The 21,650-nt window shown below is 42.1% G+C and overlaps 1 protein-coding gene across 2 annotated transcripts in view; it reads left to right on the top strand.

The window, feature by feature from the left end:
* LOC125882870 (myomesin-2-like) overlaps positions 1–21,153 on the top strand; it is a 49,479-nt gene extending 28,326 nt beyond the window's left edge. For both annotated transcript variants that reach the window (XM_049566815.1, XM_049566805.1), the window contains exons 14-34: positions 182–303; positions 1,848–2,035; positions 2,393–2,519; positions 4,523–4,701; positions 4,847–4,961; positions 5,263–5,422; positions 7,509–7,615; positions 7,740–7,784; positions 7,881–8,017; positions 8,390–8,534; positions 9,180–9,239; positions 11,493–11,560; positions 11,651–11,764; positions 12,489–12,576; positions 12,680–12,718; positions 13,307–13,412; positions 17,477–17,640; positions 17,805–17,841; positions 17,934–17,956; positions 18,292–18,347; positions 19,371–21,153. In XM_049566815.1, the coding sequence (XP_049422772.1) occupies positions 182–303; positions 1,848–2,035; positions 2,393–2,519; positions 4,523–4,701; positions 4,847–4,961; positions 5,263–5,422; positions 7,509–7,615; positions 7,740–7,784; positions 7,881–8,017; positions 8,390–8,534; positions 9,180–9,239; positions 11,493–11,560; positions 11,651–11,764; positions 12,489–12,576; positions 12,680–12,718; positions 13,307–13,412; positions 17,477–17,640; positions 17,805–17,841; positions 17,934–17,956; positions 18,292–18,347; positions 19,371–19,904 (2,614 nt within the window). In that variant the 3' untranslated portion in view covers positions 19,905–21,153. The remainder of the gene's footprint in view (positions 1–181; positions 304–1,847; positions 2,036–2,392; positions 2,520–4,522; positions 4,702–4,846; positions 4,962–5,262; positions 5,423–7,508; positions 7,616–7,739; positions 7,785–7,880; positions 8,018–8,389; positions 8,535–9,179; positions 9,240–11,492; positions 11,561–11,650; positions 11,765–12,488; positions 12,577–12,679; positions 12,719–13,306; positions 13,413–17,476; positions 17,641–17,804; positions 17,842–17,933; positions 17,957–18,291; positions 18,348–19,370) is intronic.
* The last annotated feature ends 497 nt before the right edge of the window (positions 21,154–21,650 follow it).

Here is a 21,650-nt window from a genome sequence, read left to right as displayed (position 1 = left end):
CAATAACCATCTGCTTGACTCACCTATAAATATATATAATGTATTAAAATATAATATTTACATAGAAACACCACATACAGGCACGAGAGTAAAGTGCTGTCAGCACTATTAGACACCAAAAAGATCATAATGGCAGCAAATTTTGATGAAATAATCCAAATGTTTATGAAATGTGTGTCAGGTTTGTGGTTCACGGCCTGATCCCAGGAGAGACCTACACCTTCCGTGTCCAAGCCGTCAACGTCTTTGGCCTCAGTGAGGAGTCACAGGAGTCCTCTCCCATCGCTGTGATGCCGGCTCTCGGTAAGAGCAACATCATTTTTAATAAATGAAAAGTGCTTTAAAAAATGCTATTAAAGCTGGTAGGTTGTAAAGAAAATGTTGGGTGCAAATTAAAAACTGTTTCAAAAGACGCCGATGAGTACGTTGGTAAAAATGTACCTGAAAACAAAAGGTAATAAGATTACTATCTTACAATATCATACTCATGTCATTATTCTGTCCAGGCAAAGGGGTGGATTATGGTACGTATGAAATAGTTGATTTTCTCCCACCTGACTTACCCACAGCTCCCACTGTGTCCACTTTCACTCTGCATTATGTGCTTCAGTCACAGAATTGCATATTTTCAAAGTCACCATACACAGTAGTAATAGTATACACTGCTTGGTGCCACAAGGATCACAAATAAAACCCACTTGTACTGTTTAAAATTACTGAGCAGTTATTCAGTCAAGGTGCTAAAACCTTCTGTTAGATGTGTTTTTAAATTGCTTCGTGGTGTTGTGGCAGCTTAGATGAATCTAGTTTGAAAAAGCAAATGCGCAAAGGGCACACAAAGCTCACAGTTAAAGCTGGGGTAGGCAGTTTTATTTTGGCGTCATTGTGCAAAAATCCCATAATAAACTTTGAGCATGTTGTAATTCAAGTATACTCAGAGAAAACTAGACTTCTGCACCTCCTCTTGGCTCTGTTTTCAGGCTTTAAAAAATCTAGCCTGTGACAGAAGACTTTGGCCAATCAGAAGTCATTTCAGAGAGAGGGCGTTCCTTTTGGCTATTCTACAAATAAAGACACGTCCCCTCGGTGAAAGCCCAATTGAATGACGGAGAATCCTGCAGAGACCGTTGCTATCCCAGCATTTGCAACAACTGCCTACACTGCAAAGCAACTCAAAAAAGGAAGATGAGCTTATCAAAAAGAGAATCTGACAATAAATGAAATAAAACTGTACTGGATGAGCGTTTAGCTTTCTGCTAACCGGAGCTAAAGGCTCACAACTACAGTTCACTTTTATGTAGCTAACAATAGAGCCTCCAATCACAGTGTGTCCTCGGTCTAACTCCCCCGCTGCCACAGACCACCTTGCCATGAGCAGAGTGGGCAGCAGCTCTAGAGACTGACCCTCCTCCGAAGCTGCTGCCCACTCTGCTCCCAGTGAAGCAGTCCACAGCGGTGGGGAACAAGGCGGAGGGACGATGAGGTGGCTAGCTAGCTAAGAGAAAGAGCTCAGCAAGGAGGGGCTAAGTGACTGAGCTGTGTGCAGCTCTAGAATGATATAAGATTAAATAAATGAATGTACTGGAAACACAGGGTTACTATATGAAGTGCGTGCATATGCCCATGGTGGCCTGGTGGGAGGGGCTCAGGACAGAGATGCGAGACCTGCAGGAGTAGGGTGTATATTCTTGTTGTGGTTTTTCCAGATCCCTGCCTACCCCAGCGTTAACGGAAATAATGAAACACAGATGTATTTTCTAATTTAAAATACTGATTACAACTCTGTGTAAGGGTGCCAATGAAGTATCTAAAATGCAAACTAACGTTAAGTATTCTGTGTGATCCAGCAACTCCCAGCGCTCCCTCTGGCATCACCATGCTGAGCAGTGACGGCTCCTCCATAACTGTGGCTTGGAGGAAACCCAAACACACCGGCGGCTCCAAGGTCAACGCTTACTACGTCGACAAGAGGAACGCTGACAGTTTGGCGTGGCAGGAGTACAACCTGCAGGCCGTCACGGAGAGAATGTGCACGGTGAGTGGCATCAGTCATACTTTATATTATACATTCATAAAATTGGTAGATTTGTTTGGGGACATTTTAACAAAAACTTTTACAGATCTGATTGTATGTAAGAGTGTTTTCATCAGTTATAAGGAAGCATAAATCAGCTGATTGAGTCTGACAGCTTTAGTTCATTTTTAGATGACAGTTTTTCAGTCCCTTCCTGTCCAGTGAAAACCATATATCTCCAGATGTGTTCGTGTTAAATGTTTGTGATAAATTGAAGGATGAAGTGTTTATGCGTTGAGAAAATTCTCTCAGTTATTAACTGAATCTAATAATCACACCTCTCTCTCTCTCTCTCTCTCTCTCTCTCTGTATCTTCAGGTTGACAATCTGACGGAGGGACAGTTCTACGAGTTCAAGGTCCAGGCTGCTAACATGGCCGGTGTCGGTGTGCCCTCAGAACCCAGCCCCCCGATGAAATGTGAAGCTTGGACCATGGAAGAGCCAGGTGGGAGAACCATCACTGCTTCTTAGACAATACACTGAGCACTGAACACTGACAGTTTTAATGCTGTTAGATAGATGCTGTAGGTGCTATACCGTAGGTCTGCCTGTTGTTGTAATGACTGTCCTGGTTCCTCTGTTTTCAAATGTGAATAATAAGTAAGATTTTTATTTTGAGAAAAAGAAAAATATACCAGAGCAGCTCTAAGTTTCTCGTGTCATACAAAAATTACATTTATCGCTTTTTGGTGGGTCTTTAAGTTAATCCAGTGCCCCAGAAACGTATTAAGGTTGTTAAAGATAAGAAGATCCCCAATGTGGAAATTCAGGTGTTGCAGAAGCACAAGGACATAATAAGAACAAATGCATATAGAAAATAAAAAAATAAACTATATGAGAGCAATTAAAGTCAAAATAATACAGTACATACATTTATGTACATATAAATGTGCCATAACTAAGGTCTAACTGTCTTATGCCGGATATGACAAAGTAATTAATCCAGATCAAGATTGATATTATTGTCCCACAAAGAGGGAAATCTGTCCGGGCTAATCTGGGCTCTGCACCCATACTGCAGCCATAAAAATACAACATACAAATTATACGCCAAATGCAGCAATAGTAAATAAACACAAAAGATAAATAAATAACATTATACGCTAAAAATACTTAAGTGCAAAAGTGCATATCATCAAATCATGTTGAAAAATTTATAGACATAGGTATGAATAAATAGTTTTTGTGGCTGTAGTATTAAGTCCATCCATCCATTCATTTTCATCCGCTTATCCGGGGACGGGTCGTGGGGCAGCAGGCCAAGCAAAGCACCCCAGACGTCCCTCTCCCCAGCAACGCTTTCCAGCTCCTCCTGGGGGACCCCAAGGTGTTTCCAGGCCAGATGAGATATGTAATCCCTCCAGCGTGTCCTGGGTCTGCCCCGGGGCCTCCTACCAGTGGGACGTGCCCGAGACACATCTAACAGGAGGCGCCCAGGAGGATCCTGATCAGATGTTGAACCACCTGAACTGACCCCTTTCAACATGAAGGAGCAGCGGCTCTACTCCGAGCTCCCTCTGGATGTCCGATCTCCTCACCCTATCTCTAAGGCTGAGCCCAGACACCCTACAGAGAAGATTTCGGCCGCTTGTATCCGCCATCTCATTCTTTCGGTCACTACCCAGAGCTCATGACCATAGGTCAGGGTTGGGACGTAGATGGACCAGTAAATCGAAAGCTTTGCCTTACGGCTCAGCTCCCTCTTCACTGCGATGGCCCAGCCTAGCGCCTGCATCGCTGCAGAAGCCACACAACTTCATGCTCCATTCTGATCTCAGTCGTGAACACAACCCCGAGATACTTGAACTTCCTCGCTTGAGGCAGTAGCTCTCCCCCAGCCAGGAGAGGGAAATCCACTGTTTTCCAGAATCATGGCCTCAGATTTGGAGGTGCTGACTCTCATCCTGACCACTTCACACGGCTGCAAACCGCCCCAGTGCATGCTGGAGGTCACGGTGTGATGGAGCCAACAGAACCACATGAGATGATGAATTATATCTATAATGAATGGGCATTTTGTTTATGTTCTGATCAGCTGGTTTATTCGACTTTGTTGTGAAAGTGTGACTTTACTTTTCAGACAAACATTACAAGTGTTGGAGGTCAGTTGGTGTCAGTTGCTAAAAGACAATGATAACAATGTTCTGATTCCATTTAAGGCACTTGAAGTTAAAACGGCATGAGACAGGACACTGCTGGAGCTAACCAAATTTTGGAAAATGCAGGTTTTCAATGAACGTACAAAAATAGACTACAAGGCAACTTCTTGTTATTTGCAGTTCATACACAGAGGCTTTAAAAAGCTTTATTCATTAAGGTGAGGTCACTTTAAATTTTCTCAGAACTGAAATCAGGAAAAGAAAGTCAGGTTAATGAATAATCTGTATCACAGCAGCCAAGACAGTCTTAGTCCTGCTCATCTTTTAATTTTTTGAATCTTACCTCCAGGCCCAGCCTACGACCTGCAATTCAGTGAGGTCAGAGGTCACTCCCTGGTCCTCCTGTGGAAGGCTCCAGTCTACACCGGAGCAGGTCCAGTCACTGGATACTTGGTGGACATGGCCAAGAAGGGCTCAACAGAGTTTGTTTCTCTGACTCAGGAAGCTGTGAGCCACCGTTACCTGCAGGTAGGACACAGTCTGTCCCACTTGAATTAAAGCATAGAGAAGTTTTAATAGCAATGAGGTTGGTAAACTGAATGTTTGAATTAGAAGCTTGAATTAAGGTCGTGTCACTCTTTACATGTAAAGATGTTTCCATGGTGTCCTGCAGGTGACCAGTCTGGTGGAAGGTGAAACCTACGTGTTCAGAGTGCGTTCTGTCAATTCAAAGGGTGTTGGAAAACCTTCCCAGGTGTCTGAGCCGGTCTGTGCCAGAGCTCTTCCAGGTAACGACAACTTAACACTGCTCAACTTCTACTGATTGCTTCTGTGTCACATGTTTTATACTAAGCACAGAATACCTGTTAACGTGTCAGGAGGGTTGGTAATCGGACTCTGACATTGTTCCAGCTCAACGAACGCGAATAGTCTTTTAGCAGATATGAATGTAACTGCCGATCTATGACAATGACCCATTTGAAATACCCAAATTACATCACCATATGTCCTTGTTGAACGTGGACCTGAGATACATATTTACGTTTTTCTGGGTAATTTCTCAAACAAATACGATTTTCATGCTCACAGGCACTAAGGAGATTGTGGCCGGCGTGGACGAGGAGACCGGAGACATCTTCCTGTCTCTGGAGGCCTGTGAGATCAGTGAGACATCCAAGTTCGTGTGGTCGAAGAACTACAAAGCCATCGGCGACTGCCCCAGAGTCGCCGTCACACAGAAGGGCAGAACGTAAGCTCCCTGTAATCCTCGACACGTCACAGGCGCTTCAGGCAGAGCACAGAGGTCACAGAGGGAACGATAATCTTAAAGAAAAAGTTACTGCACAGAGGAACTCGTAAATACAGCAGAGCAAACAGTGTGTTCCCCCTCAAGGCTTCCTCTGGTTTGCTCTCTGTCAGTGTGTCCTCACTGAGCTCAGAGTGGTGCCACTGAACAGGATCATGTCCGTCTGTTTCCTGTTGTCAGCGCTCACAACCAAATAAGTAGTCATAAGTTTAAGACAGGACTTGTTGTTTGCTCTCAAGTGATGTTTAATATCTGAACTCCAGACATTTTTTTTTGCATTCAACCACAACAGAATAATGTGATAGTTTGAAAGTATCATCAGAATTTGGAAAAGTTGCATCGACTGAATAAAGGTGCCGAGCTCGTTAATTTATCAGAACAGTTTGCAAAGATGTGTAATGCTTTATTTTACAAGTCCTGTGGATGTTTCCCGGAGAGAACGATGTAATTTGGTACTAATTACAGGAAAATTAGAGACTGTTGTTTAGTTTAGTTGTGTTGAGTTTGAAAAGAGTGATTTTTCAGAGGCGTTTACTTGAAAGAACCTTCCATTTAAAAAATGATGATTATTAATTTAATTTTGGAAACTTTTTCCCCTTTAAATTAAATTGATTGTTTGCACGTCAGCTAGTGGTGCACTTAGTGCCATTTTGAGATGCTTTTCTTTTTGAGTATTTTCATCTTCCAGTACTTTATACTTGAAATACTGAACATCTCCAAACAAAATACTGTGCTTTTCACTTCAGTGCATTTACTACTCACTAATTTGAGAACCATAGTTACCATAATAACCATAATTACTTTGCACATTAATTATACCAAATAAAATCAACAAATACCTTCTGATGTATTTTTTAAACGACTCAGCAGTAAATCAAGTAATGAAAATGAGCTCCAGTTGACCAGCTGAAACATTAAAGTGACAAACGCATTAGTGCATCAGTAATTATGATTCTGAAATGGGCCATTCTGCATAATGAGTACAATTACTTTGCTACTTTCAGTGTATTTCAATGCTATTGCTTTTGTACTTCAGGTAGATTTTGAATACAGGACTTTTACTTGACTTTACTAACAGAGTATTTCTGCACTGAGATACGGTGTATTGTGTTGAGTACTTCTTCTGCTACTGATGCTCACCTGTAGAAAAATCTAACATACTTTGTTCTCTCTCAAAGACTCTAGTGCTGTGTCTCAAATCACATACTTCCATTAGTACACTTCTATGTATGTGCACTATGTACTTATTGGCGTAGTGCACGAATTTCAACAGGGTAGTGGGTAGTCTCAAACCAAACACGGCCGTCGTGCACTAACGGGAAATGACGACCGCAGCTGTTAACTAGTTAGCAAACTAGCATTAGCATTCACGTTTTCATTCGCGGTACCAAATCATTACAGACTGCTGATTTAACCCAATGAACATAGTGCTGGCTTATACCTGACGACATTATAGTGGTGTTTAGTGCAAAAAACACATGTATATTTGTACAATGCAGTGGCGTTCACGGTCGCACTGTCCTTGGCCGCTATTTCCAGTTTGAAAAGTGGTCCCTCCCCTTCCGCTACGTAGCCAAGATGGCGACCATTGAGAGCGAGAAGTGAGACCTTTTTGAGTGCACCATCTGGGTACTCATAGTGCACTGCATTTTTCCATACTTCTCAGTGTGAACGCACTTATGCACTCAAAATATTAAGTGTAAGTACAGAAGTATGCGATTTGAGACGTTAGTTTAGCATTTAATGAGAATTAACTGACTGTAAGTGTAAAAACTGAACACTGTCTCTAGTTCACAAACAGTGTACAATTCAAAACTACATTTTTAGGAAACCTCTTTTTAAAAAGACTGGAAAATAGAAGAGAAATTACAGATGATAAAGCACCCTAAAATAAGACAAAGTGTAAGCTGCATTTAAATACTTTGTCTCAAACAAAATGTTTTAATATCATAACATTTTAATATGCTTTACACTAGACTACAGTAAGAAAACACTGCAAACTTTAATAGTTGCTGTGTTTGTTTCTCAGCTCCAGACTGACGTTCACCAACCCCGATAAAGATGATCTGGGTAAATACTCCGTGGTCGTCACTGACACAGATGGAGTCTCTTCCAGCCACACTCTGACTGAGGACGGTAGGTCTTTTTACTTACAGACTAAATGTAATGAACAGCGAGCAGTTTTTTCAGTCCTTCTCATTAGACTTTGTTGTCCTGGTCTGTTCGTTGCTCACATTGTTGTCTTGAATCCGTTCTGCAGCCCTGAACACCATGCTGGAGCTCAGCTACGCCATCAGACATCCAAGTGAGTATTTGCAGTAGCAGTAGACCTCCTGTATCAGTTAAATTAACACCGCTCTCTAAGGATCCTAAACTCTGTGTGTCTTTTGTTTCTGTGCAGTTGTTCCTCTGAAACACGGTCTGAACTATGAGATTTTGGAGAAGGGTCACGTGCGCTTCTGGGTCCAGGCCGTCAAACTGTCCTCCTCTGTATCCTACAGGTTCATTGTTAACGACAAGGAGGTCAAAAGTGGGGAGGTAAGGCTTCTTCAACATTCATATCAACTTTGTTGTACTTAAAGGGTAAATTCTGTATTTTTCAGTTTGGATTTTCACATGTTTTTGTGTCTAAGTGACTAATGAAGACAACAATTTTTGAAATTAGTCCAGTGTTTAGTGAGAGTCCTGCAACTGGCAGCACTTCATTCAAAGTCGACAAAATAAATCTCATAAAAACCATCTTGGTTTGTCTTTCTGCTGTTCCAACAATTACCAGAATTAGTCTGGTTAAAACAAACCCTTAATTCGCCCAGTTAGATGTGAAAGTATGCTGGCTCTATACAAACTAAAATAAGTTTTTCCTTTCTCTGTGTATTGCAATTGTAAATATTTACCTTGTTTTCCTCTCAGGGGGTTAAGATTAGTCACGATGTGGCCACAGGAATCATCCAGATGACGGTGGATACGTTCACCAGAGCCAACGAGGGCACTTACACCGTCCAGATCCACGACGGCAAGGCCAAAACCCAGAGCTCTCTGGTTCTGGTGGGAGACGGTGAGGCTTTCTTCACCCTCACATAACTGTCAAAAATTAGCTGATTAGTTTTAAATGTGCAGTTTTTTTATCAGTTTGAGATCATGGTACAGATTATTACAGTGTGAGAAAGGAGGAGCAGTGTCAGACAGGTTTATCTATGATGTATACAGTTATTAAGACAAATGTGGGTGTTTTAGATCCAAATTCATTTAAATGTTAATATTTGTTAATTATCTTATAGAAGTAGCTTATTGATATTCAAGAAATGATATTCCCTGAGTAAATGCATGTTTTCTGGTGGTTCTTCTTCTAGCACACAAAGGTTCTCTTAAACCAAACCATTGTTAGCCTACAGTATAAGACTATATAAGCACTTGTCGAAGGGGCAGCATCAAGAGAAGTAGATAAACCAGCCAAACTTCAGAGATCTTTCAGTCTGAGAAAAATAAAAAATCTTGGGGCCAAAACAAACTACTTAAAAATCCTGGGAATGAAAACAGTTAGAATCAAAGATTGTAAATATTGGCTCATGGTTGCATCACCAAGATGCTGTAGCAGCTGTTTTCAGTCCTCATTTGGTGTACTGTTGTTGTCTCTAAATCATTTGGCAAAATCAGAATGTAACATTCTTGATTGTGACACTGTTGTGTTTTCCTGTTTCAGTGTTCAAAGTTGCTCTGAGGGAGGCCGAGTTTCAGAGGAAAGAGCACATCAGGAAGCAAGGTACCAACACACATAATAACCTGGAAACACTCAGGGGCCAATCTACAAAGAATGGAATGTGGCCGCTGATAGCACCATAAATTGCAGATCATTTCCAAATACGATCTGCTTTGTCGTAGGGTTCAGTTCACAAAAGATATTGCGCTAATGATAGCACAAATGTGCCCATAAAGGTTTGCAGCTCAACACAATTTGCCCACTTTTTGCCTGATTGCAGTTATCCACATGGCATGACCAACGAGGTGCAGAGACATATACCTCAAAAGTTCAGGCAAGGAATTTCAATGTGACAGAGAGAAACAGTAGTTGAGATTCAATATCCCAGTCTGCCGGTCAGTACGTTTACATGACACTTGAAAAAAACGAATTATTGCCTTAATCCGACTATAACTGGACAACTGAAGTGCATGTAAACGCGTTACTCCGACTAATATTGGAGTTCTCCAACTCCGATTAAGACACCCAAATAATGCAATTGGAATTTGAGTTTCTCCGGCATGTATACGCCTTAATCAGAGTTAAACTAGACAATGCATGTGCGCATGCTCCACACCCCTGCGCTGGCGTATGACCCCGGAACAGACAAGACATGCTATTGTTGTAGGGTCCATGTCATTGGTTCGACAGCCCATTGGTTCGACATCCCATTAGTCCGACTGTCCGCGTTGCTGAACGGCTCGCGGCGGGCGTATGGTGCGCCGCGACCGGCTTGAGGCGAAGCAGGCTCACGGCTTATGAGTTTGTCACTTTCTTTTTCATTTTAACCCACACCATGATCTTTTCCTGACCCTAACCAAGTGGTTTTTGTGCCTAAACCTAACCAGACCTTAACCACAGGGCATCATGATGATTTCGGAACGGACTTCGGAACAATGAGTTTAATATGGTCGGAACAATGGGATGTCGAGTCAATGGGCTGTTGAACCAATGGGCAGTTCCCATTGTTGTAGCCCTCCAACAGCATACGGCATTCTTGTCTGCCTCTCGAAATCACCATGACCACGAGGGATAGCGTGCACCTTATCTGCTCAATCAGTAATGCGTACATTACGTACGAGATGAACAAAGCTGTACCATTATCCATCTTGCTGTTGTTCGAAAATGCCAGTCTGCCGCCTGACTCCAGTTGTTTATCATTAAGTGACGTAATAGGTCAACCGGAAAGGGGGCCGTATTAACCCGCTGAAATGACGCATATCGCCACCTAGTGTTGAGGAGGAGGACACGTTCCTGTCAGTAATTCGATTTTCTCAGTTGCATGTAAACTGGGACAAGGACAGAAGTCCGATTAAATGCCAAAATCGAATTTTGAGCATAGCTCAATTAAGTTGTGCATGTAAACGTACTGAGTGCTGTTCAGTCACCACCAATTCTCTTAAGACGCTAATAATTTCACAGTAACTGCGTGTAGCTGTCAGCGCTGATCATTGTGAATTTGGCTGTTTTTGCAGTGATGCTCATTTGCATAGAAAGGGGCCAATTTTGTGCCATATGTCTGCAAATTATGTGATTTAAATATGTGCAGACAGCACATGGGCACCAAGACACTATTTCCTTGGCAGCTCAGTCAAGGGTGCATTTCATCCTTTGCGGATGCTTTGAAAACGACATGAATTTGAGAATTTAGTGTACGCAAAAGCCGTACAGTCCTTTTGTGGATTCTCCAGTCATTGTGCAACAGATGCAACAAACTACACACACAAAAGCTCTTAGTTCGTTCTTAGCAGGATAACTCAAAATACTGTTACAGGATGTCCATGACGTCTGGTGTTTAAAACAGGCATATCCGAAGTCAAGCCCCGGGGGCCAATTGTAACAGCCCTCAGCTTGACTTTCGAAATATTTTGCCGCACAATATTGATTAATCAAGAAAGATCACTTTGCATTTATTGTCCTTCACCTCACAATGGCAGGACTATCATACAAAGCGCAAAGTCGACAGCATGGGCCGCTGCTTTTAGGTGCAGTGAAAAGTTGAATACATTTTTATTTAAATTTTAAGTTGATGTGAGAAGCAGCAGGCCCTCAGGTATTGTGGCACCCATGTGGCACCCATTCAAAAAAGTCTGGAGAGGAGGATTGTACAGCACTGGAGGAGTGCTTTGTATTTTAATTTCATTCACTGTTGCTCTTTATTTTCTGCAACTGATTCAGTTCACTTTTATTTGTATAGCCCAATATCACAAATCACAACTTGCTTCAGAGGTTTTTAAATAAAATCCAAATTTTTATGATTTCACTTTGTCGTTTTAGGTCCACATTTCTCTGAGTATCTGTACTTCACCGTCACTGATGATTGTACTGTCATGCTGGCCTGCAAGGTAACAATCAAATCACCTGCTCTTTCGCCTTTCTTATCACTTCTTGTTCTCTTAGTAAAGCTAAATCATGTGTGTTTGTTTGTTTGTTAGGTGGCCAATGTGAAGAAGGAGACGTCTTTCCATTGGTACAAAGAGGATGAGGAGATTGTTCCAGAAACTCCTCCCAATGTCATGTCTGGAGCCTGCGCTCTCCCCATCCCTCTGGTAACGACCACAACTTCCACGCCAAAATACATTTATTCTCACTGTACTTTGATTTTTTTTTTTTTTTACTTTGATTAGATGCTAAATTGCCTGTCATTATATCAGAACTTAAAATCTTAAAATTATTTTTTAAAAAATCATCCATTAGATGTTGGAAGGAAGCTTCTTGACTCTACGTGTTTCATGGTTTCCACACAAATATTCATTATAACGGACTCATGATTGTGGGTCAAAGCAATAATCTAACTGAACATTTGCATTCGATGTAGCCAATTGTAGTTGATTTGCATTTAATAAAAAGTGTGAAACTAATAAAGATGTCAAAAAAAGTCGGGCAATTTCACAAAGTTTTACAAATTAATAAAACTAAGCTCTGTTGCTCAAAGGTAGTAAATGTTGTGGTTAAAGCTTTAATTCAACACACGATGCTGTTTGTTCACCTGAAATGCTTACAAAATAAACAGTATATGCAATAAATGAATCTACATTCCATAGAATAAAAAAATCCAGTAAAAATAAAAGTTAAATTTATGATAAAGGAATCAGGTGCTGTCTCTCTCTGTGTTTGCAAAAAATATTAAACGTGAAGCACAAAAACAAAACCCCATCTTACTTATTTATGAAGGTTTATATTTACTTGAGAGTTTTTGTGTGTTTAAAAATATACAGATTCTTTTTTAATGTTACTGCTGTCTGCTGATAAAATAATCTGTGTTTTTTCCAGTTCTCCAGAAAAGATCAAGGCATCTACAAGGCTGTGCTCGGCGATGACAGAGGAAAGGACACATCTACGTTTGACATCTCAGGCAAAGGTACGTTCTCATTGGTCAGACGCAGGTCACTTACTTTGGTGTTTCTTATTCTTATAATAAAGCTGTTATAATGTGTTTTGTGTCTTTCCATCTGTATTTGCAGCGTTTGACGACATTATCAACGCCCTCGCCCAGATTGCTGGTGAGTCTGATCAGCTGATTTACATCCACATCTCTTTGTGTCCTTGCGTTGTTCAGTGTGTATGACAGGATGTAATGAGTGTGTTCTACTAGCTTGTTTATGGTGCACAGTAACCATGCAAATGTCATTACTGAAGACATTTACTGGAGTTTATCCTCAGGATTTACAATGAATCCAGCTCTACCTCGCTGCTACATGCACCTCCAAGTTGATATAGCCTGAAGGTCTCAATGTCTCCTCTCCCAAAAAATTTGATTTAACCTTTAAACAAGGAGTGAAAGACAGCCTGAGGGAATCTTTGCAAACTATTTGAGAAGCCATCTGTACAGTGTTGTGATCGGATAACAAATGGCTTCTTCTGGGGTAGAAGTGCTTGGCAAAAAAAAACTTGAAACTAGAAACAGAGGGGCAGAAACTCTCCAGAAACAACTGGAAAAACGTGTGCACAAAACCCCTCCTATACAAAATCATTGCAACATAACTTTAGTACATAGTGTATACTTAAAAGTTGTGCTCAACTGCACAGAACACATCTTTAGCTTCTGTTGATTTCCTCTGACTGTTTTTATTTGTGTTTGTTGCCATCAGGTGCATCTGCCTCTGAGCTGGTGATTCAGTGCACACCAGAGGGCATCAGGCTGCAGTGCTACATGAACTACTACACAGAGGAGATGAAAACCATCTGGAAACACAAGTAAGGTTTAATTAAATGTTTTGTTTGACTCTGCCTAGCATGTCACAAGTGTACAGGATATTGATCTAATATTTACATTTACAGCTGAGACGTAACATCAGTTTGCCAGCTGTCTAACTCTGTTTTGTGTTTGTGCACTTTGACAGAGTAGTGTTGTCTCAAATCAAACACAGCTGCTGGCAGCTTTTCTTCTTCTGCTCGGCAAATTGCAACCAAACATCCATAAACACCAAACACAACTTAAGTCCACAGATCACAAAGCTTACACCGCAACACATGTAACATCAATGCCTGATGATGAAATATGCGACTGTTATGACCCCGAGACACCAAACTGGCTTCAGAGAGCTAGCTGCAATGAAAGCTCCCTGTGTCTCAATCAAACAGCTGCACATGAACACAGAGCATGACTACAGCCAACCTCCAACCAGCACATACATTCTGCACCTAAGGAGAAATATCTCCACTCCAGTCTGTATTTGTCATTCAAAAAGAGACAGTAGTTAGCCAGTTAGCACATTAACAACACAGTATAATGTTGAACTGCTGAAGAACACAAGAAAGAAATGACAAATAATCTTGTCTAATGGAACAAGTTTGTTTTGGTCTCTCTCCCTCTTGACTTCAGCTCTTTGTTTACTTTCCTCACTTCAGTTTTTTCTTGCTGAACTGCCAGTCAGAGTGCAGTCTTTTATCGACGGGCTCCGCCATGGCTAACGTCCATTCAACATGCTCAATCGACCCAAAATAAACCAACAGGGGGGCAAGGGGGTCGGACACACCACACCAACTGGGGCAACAGACACTCACCGATGGCCCAACATTGACTGACAGCTAACTGTCGGTTTGGTGTGTCAGGACCTTTAGATAGCTCGCAAGCTAATGTTAGCACTTGCGTTCGTGGTATTACAGAATCAACCCAATAAACAAACTGATGGCTTCTATCCAACGAAAGCATTGTGATGGTGAAAAATATGTACCATGCTTTGGTGTTCAACATGGTAGTCTCCTCCTCAGCTGCCATGTCTTCATTTGTATTGTGTTTTTGGTCCCGCCCTTTCCAGTACTTCTCCATGTGAACGCACGTATGCACTCAAAATAGCAAGTATAAGTACAGAGGTATCAGATTTGTGACTCAGCAACACACACACTGTGCAACACAGTACTGTACATGGTACACCCCCTGAGATGCTGTACATACTTGCAGTATTTCCAACCTTTAATTGGCACTGAATCACATTAAACAATAATATTAATATACGTTGTTCTGGCTGCTCGTCGATCAAAGGGCGTTTTTTTTTTCTTGTCAGCTGTCAAAAGCAACACACCTCAGCTGATTTATTATGTAATGGTTTTGTTTAGGAAATGTAGTGCTGCCTAAATAAGCTGCAGTACAAACAGTTTACTGAGAAATCTGCTACTCTACATTCATTTTCCTCTGCACACCTTTGACAGCTTACGTTACCTTTCAGATGACCATGTATCTGTGATGTTAAATGTCTGTGATAAACTGAAGGATGTACTGTTCCTTCATGTGTTGAGAAAATTTTCCTTCTTCTTTAAGACCCAGCGAAATGAAAAACAGTTCCCGTCCTCCTTCATCTCTCGTTACGTGCCAAATATGTACCAAAAAATCAGTGTCAGAGTATTTTTACCTCAAAATCTCTGTCTGCTCTCTTATAGTAAAATGGTTTCAAATGTCTGACGTCTCATCCTGCACTCAGGGGCAAATGTTTATCGAATCAAATGAGACTTTGGACAACTCAATAGCCTCACCAGTTATTTAAAACCATAGACCGTATAAAAATGTGGACGTAGTCACCGTGATGTCACCCACTGGTTTCTGAGGAGCGTGTTTGAAGCTCAAAATACTTGGCTCTGGCCATCGCCATCTTGGCAGTGCCTGACTCCGCCCAACTCCCAGCCAATCAAAAATGGGCAAAGAGGAGGGCTAAATGAAGCCTGGTTGCTTAAACACGCCCGCCTCGCTCGAAGCTGCTAATTTAGCTAAGGCTAACAAGCTAGGCTAACAAGCTACGCTACTTTGGCTAGCCCTGTTGTGTTGGCTGCTCCCGCTTGGTACCAGCTCCCTCACGAAACAAAATATCCAAAAGGCACAAACACGGCTGAGAGGTCAGGTTCAATTACTTGCGAAGTAGCTGAGATGACGCCCCACCCCCCCACCCCCCCATCACCACCACCACCACCACAGTTGTCATGAAAGGGGAAATTAACTACAGAGACCAAAACCGTTTTTTGAACCAGGCTGCAAACATGTTTATTTCTGCTGTAAAGTTGAGCATTTTAACATGGGGGTCTATGGGGATTGACTCGCTTTTGGAGCCAGCCTCAAGTGGCCATTCAACAAACTGCAGTTTTTGGCACTTCCACATTGGCTTCACTCGTCATCCCTGGAGGCTGTCGCTTGTTTAAACCACACCGCACTGGTTGTGGTTTTTGTAGCTACTAGCTAACAGCAATATGAAAAGCAATAGGAAGAGATGTCTGTTTGGATATCAGTGGACGAAACCTGTTTTCATTTCCACATCAATGTGGCTGAGGTTTAATTTGTTAGGAGTGGAGTTCTGAATCAAGCCAAAGTCTAAGCCAGCATTACAATTACTTGCAAAGGAAAATGCTTCGTCACAAAGCTGTAAACAGAGCTGTTTTTCTGACGCCATGAAAAGTAGACTTTATAGAGAAATGTGGTTCTCACGTAACAGCCACGCTACAAGCATATGATGATCTTATAGAATATGATGCATTGCTGTAGATTAAACTACGCAAATGAGCATAACCATAAACATCTACAGCAGTAAAATGCAACATGCACATTTATGCAGCAGGAATATTAATCCAAAAACATCACAAAGAACAGTAAAACTGCAAAATCAGTACTTTCATGCGCTAAGTACATTTTGCTGATACACACTTTTACTTAAAGCCACTACAAGGAACTTTTAACTGGATATGCAAAAGTCTCTTGTTTCTGCTGATGTCTGTGCGTGACCTACAACAGCAAATGAGACCATCGGTGTGAAGATAAGCTATTTCTATATAGTGTATATCCATACCTTTAGGAAACTGTCTCCGGGTCCGCCCCAGGTCGCTTCCAGGATGAAACGATTTACGGCACTCAGACGGCACACGTCATCTTACCTAGCTGCTTACATTTATAGTGACTCTTATAACTAGTCGCTATTCCTCCTTCTCGACCCGACGTCCACGGGGAGTGAAAATAGCAGCAATCATCGGGTAAAAGTTCTGTGAAAGCACTGGACTCACCAACAGTCAGCCACGTCTCAGTCACACAGAGAAAATCCAATCCTTGGGAAGTCAGGAAATCCTTCAGGATAAACGTTTTGTTCGCTAGTAATCTAGCATTTACCAGCCCAATCCTGGCAGGAGCCGGCGGGTCCACGGCGTTAGCTGTCCGGGGAGCCACACACAGAGGCCGCAGGTTGCACAGATTCACCCTGCACCAGTGGGGACGAGGAGAGCAGGGGTCGCGGGGCTGGAACACCTCATCCGGGCCGACGACAGGTACCAGCCAGGCGTCGACAGGGTCCAGCGAGTGCCGAGAAATAAAGAGGCGAGTCACCGCTCCATACTCAGTCCAAGAAGCCGTGGAAGTGCTCGCCAAACAGGCCTTCAGCCTTACCAGCCGACCGCTGCGTTTACCCCGGCGGCAGTGGCGCTTACACCACCAGAGGTGGAGCTGGGGCGCGGCAGAGGTGAGCTGGGATCCCCCGATAGGAGCGGAGGCAAAGTTTTCCCGTCTTGTTGTTTCATTCATCCCCAAAACAAACACATGCGCGAGCCAGGTAAGCGTCTTTACAACAATATGCGCTAGAGCTCATGGGAAATGTAGGCTTCATTCTGGCAAAACACTACCGCTTTTGACCACAGGGTCGCCAAAATCAACTCAAAATGAAAGTTCCTTGTAGGGGCTTTAACTGAGGTTTCAAATGCAGGACTTTAACTTGTTGCGGAGTATTTTCACAGTGTGGTATTAGCACTTTTCCTTAAGTAACGCATCTGAATTATTCTTCCACTGCCTGCAGGGAGAGTAAGATTGCCTCCTCTGAGAAGATGAGGATTGGAGGCACGGCTGAGATGGCCTGGATGCAAATCTGTGACCCGTCTGACAAAGAGAAGGGTAAATACTCCATCGAGATCTCAGACGGCGTGCAGACTCACACCAGAACCTTCGACCTCGCCGGACAAGGTAAAGAGTATTTTCATTTTACTCTGTAGTCAACATTTTCCCTTTCTTAATTTGTTTTGATGTTTTCTATGTTATTTATGTATTTGTATTTTACTTTTTGTTACTGTGTTACTATAAAACTTTGTGTGCAAAGTAAAGTCATGAGCTTATTTTTCTTTTTGCAGCATACACCGATGCATATGAGGAGTACCTAAGACTTAAGTAAGTTATTTGACAAACACTAGTTTGTTGACATGTGTCTTTAAACTGTATCCAGATCATGTTAATCATCATGATATTCTTTTATCTTTCAGGGCAGCTGCATTTGCTGAGAAGAGTGAGTATATGATTATTTATTATCCTGCTAGTGCTACAGAGAGAGAGTTTATTTCTTTAGACACTTACATTTTTAATTAAAGGGGTGAATTTACAGTTTAAATACAGTTTATATTTTATAGTTTACTGTTGAATTGTGTCATGATGTTTTTAAAGACTCCTCAAGTGACATTCTGAGCATTTTCAGAAGTCTTTTCCATTCAAAGTACAAATTAACGTTAAATTTCATAGTCCTTTACATTCCTCCTCTTTTTCCTGCTGTACATCTCCACCATGTTACACTTTCTTTTTTCTCGTTAGTACAGAAGTAACACACATTTTATTTCCTCCCCTCAGACCGTGGCAGAGTGATCGGGGGCCTGCCTGATGTGGTCACTATTATGGAAGAGAAGGTGAGGATGTTAAACGTGTCAATAATATATAAACTGACACTGTTACACATTCATTTTGTTTAGGGCTTTTGTTCACAAGCCAGCAGTAATAAAGAGTCAAGGTGCTGTACCTGCCTTGCAGCATTCCTGTATGAAGCAAGGGCTGGAACAAAATGTGAAACATCAAAATAAGATCTATGGGCTGTCACTTGCTTTTATTTGTTATCTGGTCGTGCAGATAGTTGAGGCTTTATGTGATTCTGTCACCTCAGTACAGTGGAGCTGAATGGAATTTTGTTTGTGCGGCTAAAAAGACTGAAAAACAGCATTTATAAAGGTGAGCAGCAGTGACTCTGTATGAAAACAGCATCTGTTACAGCAGCTGTCATGGAGAAAAATCTGGACCAGTTATAGGACTTTTTGTCTGTGTTAGTATAAAAAAGGCAACAAATCTTATATTTAATTTTATTTGCCTTGATAGAAAGTTGTAAAACCCAACTCAGTGTCCACTTATCAGACTGTTTCTGAAGCAAACTGCTTTTTCCAAGGACGAGAATGAACTTTTCTGCTCATCTGTTGAATAATTTGAGTGTCACAAATGAAATGCCCTTCACTGCATTGATTCACAGATTATTTTCATTTTTATAATTTAATTTTTTTACGCAAGATTAACCAGTAATTTACAGGAAAAAGAAGACATTTAAATCTTACAAGCCCTTGGGAGGGGGTCCCCATCCCTAGGCTGGGAACCAGTGCTTGAAGGATTAGTGGGTTTTCTGTAGTTTAGTCTGAAGCTGTAGCTGATAACTTTTATGAACATAACTTTTTATCATATTTGCTGGAACTGTCACTACATCCACACAGTAGTACGTGAGACGGATAATCTGTCTGCTGTGTGGATATAGTGACACTTTAAGCAAATACAACAAAACCTTATTTTCATACAGAAACCACCTGTGGGGCTTTGAAGGGGTTTTTAGTGCAGTATTTAAACAAGCCTACATGAATAAACTTTGACTTGATTTGACTCTTGACCCTCTCCAGTCTCTGAGCCTGACCTGCACCGTGTGGGGCGAGCCGACCCCTGAGGTCACCTGGTTCAAGAATGAGCAGGAGGTCGCTTCCACCGAGCACACCAGGGTCATGTTCGATGGCGGCAAGTTCGCCAGCCTCGTCATCAACAAAGTCACTCCCGAAGACTCCGGCAAGTACAGCATCAACGTACGGAACAAGTACGGCGGCGAGTTCGTCGAGATCACCGTCAGCGTCTACAGGCATGGTGAACAGATCCCCGAGGCCAAACTGGGACAGCCCAAATCGGCTGTTGCCACACCTATTGCTACACCTGCAGCCACGCCTGTGCCCAAGTCCCCAGCTCCCCCTTCCAAGACCCCAACCCCCACCCCTAAGGCCCAGACCCCAGCGTCTATGAAGAGCCCGACTCCAGCCTCTACCCCCGCTTCCACCCCAGTCCCCAAATCACCAACCCCAACCCCAAAGTCCCCGACTCCTTCTCGCGGCGTCAAGTCGCCCACCCCACCTAGATTCATGAAGTCTCCAACCCCACCAAGGAAGTAAACCACGGTGGTGACGTCTGAGGGGAAACGATTTCTGTTAGCAACGCTGATTTATAGCATGAGTGTGAAACCACGAGGCGTTAAAGTTTATTAGATGTAGTCGCTGTTTAAAGTCCCATTATCTGAACTTCTGGACGACAACTTACACAGAACAGGCTTCTAACCCGTGTCGAGATTCTTTGCGTTCCAGCGTTCTCTATAATTTCTGAGAACATGTTGCAGGATATATATAGATGCAAAAGAGGGACTTTTACAGCAGCTGCTATCATGCAGTAGATTTCCTTTTCAGTTACATATCTTTCCGCTGTGCTTTTAACACAGACAGGAAACAGGCACAAAAACTAACAAAAAAAAAAAAAAAAAAAGGGCCGATATTTCTGTTCACTCTTTGAAAAGCTGCACCTTCCACTGTGAAACATTAGTGGAACGCCTGTATACATTTATATTGTTGATGTTAAAGTATAGTTCCCGTTTCTTATAACTTTGGTCACGATTACGCAGCCTTGCTTCTGTCAGCAACAGAGTGACTGAAAAGAGGGCGTACAGGCGAAGAAACGAGACATCACATGAAAGAAAAAAGCTCGACAGGTTAGACAAACTTAAATGGAAGAGAAAACCAGGGTAAACAGTGAGATTATCACTCAAACTGTCGTCGTAAACGTCCGTCACAGTGTACAGACTGACCTTCTGGTTCAACCTGCTCATTGTAGTTGTGCGCACACAGTTTCCTGTACGGTGAAGGATTATTAACGACATTTCAGGGGTGATAAAGTCTGAGTTTTACCTGATCGTGTGTCTTCCTCCCTCTTTAGCGATGTCACCTTGTTTCCTAGATTTTATCAGTTTCCCTGCTGAGTGTGAAGTTATCATAACCAGTAATAAGAAGAAGACCAAACTGTGGGAATTACACCAAAGTTCTTATAACCTGGAATTAGCCTTTAACCTGGATGACCTGGGAGTGTGCAGGTACAGAGCTGGTGTATGTTGTCAGCACCTGGGCGGGACATTATCACCACATACCAGAATATTTTTTTGTTTTTGCTCTGGGGTGATGACGTTTTCCCCTTAATCATACTTCAGTCCCAGGTAGCTCATCGTAAAGAAGCCAGTTAGTGATCCTGTGAATGAAAGTATTCACTTCCTACCCTGGTGTCTGTGCCAGAGAGGTCTGTCTATCTGTCTGTCTGTGACATGTTGTGTTTCCCCCTGCTGCTGCTTTGTGATGGCAATAAACTTTACTCATCAGCCTCCTTCTGATGTCTTTGTGATTGATCTCCTCTCTGTCTCAGCTACACAACTGTTGAAATGTTTGTAAGCAGCTGTTAGATTTATGTTTTCCTTCTTTCCTTTAATAATGGCTATTTTAACAGAGTAAAAAACAATATGATTCATATACATATGAAATAGTTTGGGCCCCAAAAGAAGAATGAAATGATTCAAACTTCCATTTAATTGATGATCACTCAGTGTTGCCTGAACTTGGATTTTGAATTTGTTTTCCAGTCCAAAAAAGTGTCAGTAACCCTTTATCATCATTAAACCACAAAGGTTCAACTTGTCTCTAAACATTAAGGTAGTCCATTTGTCACCGGGCTCTCTGCAGTCCACTCAGCGGTCATATTGAAGAGGTTTAAACTGATCTGTCAGTCCTAGTACGTCCAGCTGACATTCCAACAGCGCTATCTCTAAACTGATCTGATTCTGTTGTGAAGTTTGAGGAAGAGCTTTGCTGTTCTTCCAACGTGTT

Source organism: Epinephelus fuscoguttatus, linkage group LG3 (assembly GCF_011397635.1).
Source record: "Epinephelus fuscoguttatus linkage group LG3, E.fuscoguttatus.final_Chr_v1".
In the NCBI taxonomy this organism is placed as follows: domain Eukaryota; kingdom Metazoa; phylum Chordata; class Actinopteri; order Perciformes; family Serranidae; genus Epinephelus; species Epinephelus fuscoguttatus.
This window is presented reverse-complemented; position numbering and strand designations above follow the sequence as displayed.